This window comes from Otolemur garnettii, unplaced genomic scaffold, assembly GCF_000181295.1.
Source record: "Otolemur garnettii isolate 467f Iridium unplaced genomic scaffold, OtoGar3 scaffold00013, whole genome shotgun sequence".
Classification (NCBI taxonomy): Eukaryota; Metazoa; Chordata; class Mammalia; order Primates; family Galagidae; genus Otolemur; species Otolemur garnettii.
Genome location: NW_003852408.1, coordinates 16,210,646 through 16,216,908, shown reverse-complemented (window position 1 = coordinate 16,216,908; position 6,263 = coordinate 16,210,646). Strand labels below are relative to the sequence as shown.

The 6,263-nt window shown below is 45.7% G+C and overlaps 1 protein-coding gene across 1 annotated transcript in view; it reads right to left on the bottom strand.

Moving 5' to 3' along the window:
- Positions 1–5,330, bottom strand: part of MREG (melanoregulin) — a 63,821-nt gene extending 58,491 nt beyond the window's left edge. The window contains exon 1 of the mRNA XM_003784973.3: positions 5,236–5,330. Within this exon, the coding sequence (XP_003785021.1) occupies positions 5,236–5,330 (95 nt within the window). The remainder of the gene's footprint in view (positions 1–5,235) is intronic.
- Between the last annotated feature and the right edge of the window lie 933 nt (positions 5,331–6,263).

Genomic DNA, 6,263 nt, shown 5'->3' with positions numbered 1-6,263 from the left:
CATTGTTGTTTGGTGGGCCCAGGCTGGATTCAAACCTGCCACCTTAGGCGTATGTGGCTGGCGCCTTAGCCACTTGAGCCATAGGCGCTGAGCCCCAAAGTGCTGAGATTACAGGTGTGAGCTGCTACATCTGGCCTGGTGAATTATTTATTTGTTTGTTTGTTTATGTATGTTTGTATGCATTTATTTATTTATTCTTTTTTTTTTGAGACAGAGTCTCACTCTATTGGCCTGGTAGAGTGTTGTGGCATCACAGCTCACAGCAATCTCAAATTCTTGGGCATAGCAGCAATCCTCTTGCCTCAGCCTCCCAAGTAGCTGGGACTATAGGCATCTGCCAAAAGGCTCAGCTAGTTTTTCTATGCTTAGTAGAGATGGAGTCTTAATCTTGCTCAGCTTGGTCTGGAACTCCTGAGCTCACTCACCTCAGCCTCCCAGAGTACTAAGATTACAGTCATGAGCCACCATGCCCAGCCCACGCCTCAATTATTTAAATTCTTTAAACCCTGAGTTCCTCCTCTATAAATGAAGATAACTAACACCTATCTCATATGGTGACTATACGGTGACTATTACATGACAATGCATGTAAAGAAATTGCTCTTATGCAAGAGCCTACATGCAGAATGCACCATGTTTAAGAACAAGTAAGATGCCACCCTGCCAATGAGACTAGAACCTCTGTTCTCACAGGGGTGACAGTACCACCTTCTCTGTAATACCAGGCAGAATGCAGTAAATGACCTGAGGAGTAAGAAGAATGAAAAGAAACACCCTAACTTCTCAGACTTTCTAAGGTTTTATTAGAAAAGTGGCAACTAAAATGACGCTTAAAGACTGAGCAATGTTTTGAGAAGTAAACAAAAAAGTATGTCCACTAACAATTATGGCATGGACAAAGGCACCAGCAGAGAAACTAGCATGTTAGGCTGATCACAGATACAGTGACTACAAAAGTGAAGAAGCAAGGGCAGACAGAAATGTCAAACAAAAGGATAGTCAGCACAGAGATATTCCTTGTCCACAGAGAAGAGAACATCCAATTTCTTGCTCTTATAATTTTCAAGACAGTAATTTTAATGTAAATATACAAGGGACAAAAACCAGATTTCAGCACCTAGCAAATAGTAGGAGCCTAATAACTACCCACTTAATAAATAGATGCTACCCAAATGGGCTTGCCCCAGAAAGAGGTCAGTCATCTCTCAAGAGCTATGCTTCTTTTTTTTGAGACAGAGTCTCACTTTCTTACCATTTGGTAGAGTGCCATGTTGTCACAGTTGACAGCAACCTCAAACTCCTGGGCTTAAGCGGATTCCCTTGCCTCGGCCACCCAAGTAGCTGTGACAACAGGCGCCCACCACAATGCCCAGCTATTTTTTTTTTTTTTGAGACAGAGTCCCACTATGTCACCCTCAGTAAAGTGCTGTGGCATCACAGCTCATAACCTCAAACACTTGGGCTTAAGGGATTCTCTTGCCTCAGCCTCCCAGTAGCTGAGATCACAGGCATCTACCACAACACTGAACTATTTTTCTTTTCTTTTTGCAGTTGTCATTATTGTTTAGCTGGCCCGGGGCCAGATTCAAACCCACAAGCCTTGGTGCATGTGGCAGGCACCATAACCACTGTGCTACCAGCACCAACCCAACCCACAATTATTTTTAGAGACGAGGTCTCCCTCTGGCTCAGGCTGGTCTGGAACGTGTGAACTCAGGCAATCCACCCACCTGGGCCTCCCAAGTGCTGGGATTACAGGCATGAGCCACCTGGCCCGGCCTAAGAGCTATGCTTCTTGAAGGGTGTCCCCCGGACAGCTGCAGCAAAACCACCTGGCGTATTTACTAAAAGGCAGCATCCCAGGCCCCACTCCAGATCCACTGAGTCATGATATTTGGGAAGGGATCCCCACAGCTGCATTGTAAGCAACTTCAACGGGTGATTCTAAGCCCCCCTCAAAAAAATGGTGATAAAGAAAGAGGTAGGGGTACAGTTGATTATTCTTTAAATATATTTATTTGTGACACAAAGGACAGCAGAGAATGAGAGTTGATGTGCATGGCAATAAAAACAATGACGTTTTAGTCAGGGGAGGCCTCAGCACAATTTCTAGAGAAAGAACAGAAAAGGCTGGGCGGCACCTGTGGCTCAAAGGAGTAGGGTGCCGGCCCCATATGCCTGAGGTAGTGGGTTCAAACCGCTACCGGTCAAAAAAAAAAGAACAGAAAAGGTAGGGCAGGGAAAGGAAGGATACGGAAGGACAGGGAAGGGCAGGGACTGACAAAAGATTAGACAGTAGTGAAGATACTAAAAACTACTGGATTGCAGACTTTTTTTTTTTGAGACAGTCTCACTTGGTAGAATGCCAGAGAGTCACAGCTCACAGCAACCTCAAACTCTTCAGTTCAAGTGATTCTCTTGCCTTAGCCTCTATAGTAACTGGAACTACAGGAGCCCACCACAAGGCCCAGCTATTTTTAGAGATGAGCTCTCACTCTGGTTCAGGCTAGTATTGAACTCTCCAGCTTAGCTGATCCAACCATCTTGGCCTCCCAGAGTGCTAGAATTACAGGCGTGAGCCACTGTGCCTCGTCTCAAATTGCATACTTTTGAAAAAATTAAAAATAAATTTAATAATTTTTTTTAAAAGTTCCAAACTTGACCTTCGGATGACTAGGGTAGGCAAGATCATGCAGGTACCCACACATACACATAATGGTGCCAGAATGACCCTAAACTACATAAGCCCAGTCTACTCATCTTCACATGCTCAGAAAAATAACAATGATAATTAATAACTAAAATTTATGGAACATTTACGTTATGTCAGACCCTTTACTAAGACTTTATACACGTATGTATTATCTCCTTTCATCTTTCACTGTAACCCTTTGAGGTATGTGCTATTATCATCCCCATTTTATAGATGAGGAAATTGGGACACAAATAATTTTAATAACTTGTGCCAGGTTACCCAGTTGGGTGAACTGACTCATCCTCCCAGGCAATCTGATTCATAAGCACTATGCTATCTGCTCCAACTGGCCCTGTCACCCTAAAATCAATTGCAAAATTCAACACGTGCATTCACCGGAGAATATAAGCCAAGACAGGAAAGGGTCTAGACCAGCAGTTCTCAACCTATGGGTCGCGACCCACAGGAATGGTATTAAAGATCCGTGGCATTAGGAAGGTTGAGAACCACTGGTCCACACTTTAAAATAACCAAACTCTTGACTGAAATATCAATCCTGAACAAAAAAAAACTAGAACTACCCAGGCCTCTGAGGATGAGACTAAGTTGAAAGCTGTACTTCAAGTTACAAAGAGCATTGACAAGTTCAGAGTATAAACGGAAGCATAAAATTCTAGATTGTTACCTACCACTTCTTGGACTAGGGATAATTTGGTTTTTCCCTGCCTATAACAATCCACAAATCTAAGTGGGACTATGCACAAATCTAAGCAGTCAAAAACGATGTGCATCGTTTGTGGATGACCATATACATATAATACACACAACATCCATGTTTATATACGTGTGCTTATTAAACATGGAGTCATAGATGGCAAATGCTAAGTCTTTTTTAAAGTCATAGTGAACGGAAAACTAAACACCAGATGTTCTCACTACTAAGTGGGAGTTAATAGATGGGTACATAGAATGATACAAAGGACATGAGAAACCAAGAATGGGGGAGGACAGGAGAGTAGGTGTGGTATAAAAACAAACCTATCTGGTACAGTGAACACCATTCTGGTGATGAGCACGCCCAAAGCCCTGACTTTAGCATTATACAAGATATCCATGTTAGTAAAAACATTCGTGCCCCTACCCCTTTAATTAATATTTTATACTTTAACAATTCATAGGAGAGGGCTCAGCTCCTGTGGCTCAATCGGCTAAGGCGCCAGCCACATACACCTAAGGTGGCGGGTTCGAACCCAGCCTAGGCCCACCAAACAACGACGGCTGCAACCAAAAAATCGCCAGGTGTTGTAGCGAGTGCCTGTAATCCCAGCTACTTGGGAGGCTGCGGCAGGAGATTCGCTTGAGCCCAGGAGTTGGAGGTTGCTGTGAGCTGTGATGCCATGGCATTCGACCCAACAGGACAGTCTCAAAAAAAAAAAAAAAAATTCATAGGAGAGGATGATGAATAAGAGCAAAGTAATCAAAGAAGGCTGCTGAGAAGGCCTTGAGAAAACAGCATTTAAGGAAGGGGCAGCAAGGATAAAGTCGCCACTTGAGACAAGCTTGGAGGAAGAGTGGATTGTTCCTTCCATAGCAGCGAGGAGTGGACAGTGTTTAATGTCCTGGAAAATAAGAGTGGACAGGCAGGAAGGGGTTATGTAAGACCTCTAAAGTCAAGGGAAGTGTTTGAACTTGATAGAGTAAGAAAAGGTAAATCATTCTTTAGAAAAAGTTGTGAAAGTTGCCTATTAAGAAAGAAACTCTGGCTTCAGTATTTGCTTACCCAACCCTGGAATCTGCTTTTATATACTATTTCCTGATTTCATTTTAAATATTCTGTTTCTTCATGCCCAACCCCTGAGGCATACCCTAGTCAAATCTTAATTTCAGTAAAGTCAAGATGTAAAGTCCTTGCTTAAAATCACAACCAGCCCTCCACAAAACTGAACTGTATGGTCCCCTCACAAAGCCTCTTGACATATTGCTTAATGAGCATTAAATTTCCTCACACTTCACAGCTTAACCTGTAAGGAATCAGCACCCTAGTGGATATCCTGTCCCTTGATAAAACATGAATTTTTTCATGTGAAAAATATTTCCTTGTGTTCAATCACTGAAATTGTCTTCTGGTAATAAAATGGAATGAGAAGTATCCGACTCTTCTGCTGAGTGAATAAAAATGCTAGTTGCCCATTCCACAGTAATATACCTACCAAATAGCCCTCCACTCTCGGATTTTATCAGACCCCCACGGAAACTTCTCTCCGAACTTCCCTGCCCACGCTCTACACCTGAATCCTCCGCACTGACCACAGACATCCAACTGGGTCTCAGACGACTCCGAGGATTTACACTTTGGGGCAAAATCTTACCTAAGTTAACAAACCCAAGATACCCTGTAAGGGGCAGAGGGCTGAGCTGGCGTCTCCGCGTGCCCTTACAGCAAGCCCACCCACCCCAGCTCAGAGGGCACACCGTCCCCGCGCTCCACGACGCCCAGCTGCGGCCAGGTGGCCCAGCTCCTGGCCGGCCCGCGCACCCACCTGACCAGGGGCTCCTTCTCCGGCAGGGCAGGCTCCTCCAGGCACTTGCACGGGCAGCAGCAGCACACGCTCCTCAGCCAGTCCCTCAGCCCCATGGAGATCGAGGGCCCCACCGGCGCCGGGAGCCTCGGAGCTAGCTGCCGCGGCGAGCGATCGCGTCTGGAGCGCGGCCACCGGGCCGGCGTCCAGGTGTGGGGACAGTGGCGGCCCGGGCGTCGCGGGCCAGCCCGCGCGCATCCCGCCGCGGCCGGAGACGTGGGCGAGGGCGGCCGGACCAGGGCCCTACCCTACTTACTTGCGTTTTGTTTGGGGCGTGGGTTTTCTTGGGGCTTTTTCTATACCCTTTTAATTCCCGGAGCGCAAATCGGGACGCATGCGTCCCCGAGACGCTCCGCTGCTGCCCTCTAAGGGGGAAGCGGGGACTCCAGACCGGCAGCAAAATCCCAGGACACCAACCGCGGGCAACCGGGCTGGGGGCGGGAGGGAGGGGAAAGCCCTGGGGCCAGACAGCACGAGGTTGGGGTGGGGCTGAGTCGTTTCCTACCTCTTAAAGTCACTGCAAGAAGAAATAAAAAGGTTCTCCCCTACATCCTTCAGACCTTTAAAACAGGGTTTAAGGCATATTTTTTAACATGCCAGCCTCACACAGAGTAAAAGTTAGCAAAAGTATGGATTAACGCATTATAGCGGTAGGATTTTTTTAAAGTAATATATTCACAATTGTTTCAAATCTCCCAGTTCTAAACTAGTCCCCAGAGACAACCACTGGTGAGTTTCCAGAGTACTCTTGTGTTTATTTATGTTTGTTTATATAGAGCTGTATTTGTGCTTATACAAACTTGTAAATATATGTACATATTCTCCTTTTTTACCTAATCAGTGGCCACCTGGCTTGTTGAACCGCAGTGTATCGTGAAGACTGTATCATATCAGTACCTGGGTATCTTCTTCTCTCTTCCTGGCAGTTTTGTGCTATGCAGTCCGGGGGATGCCCACCTGTTATTTAACTAGACCTTTACTGATGGACA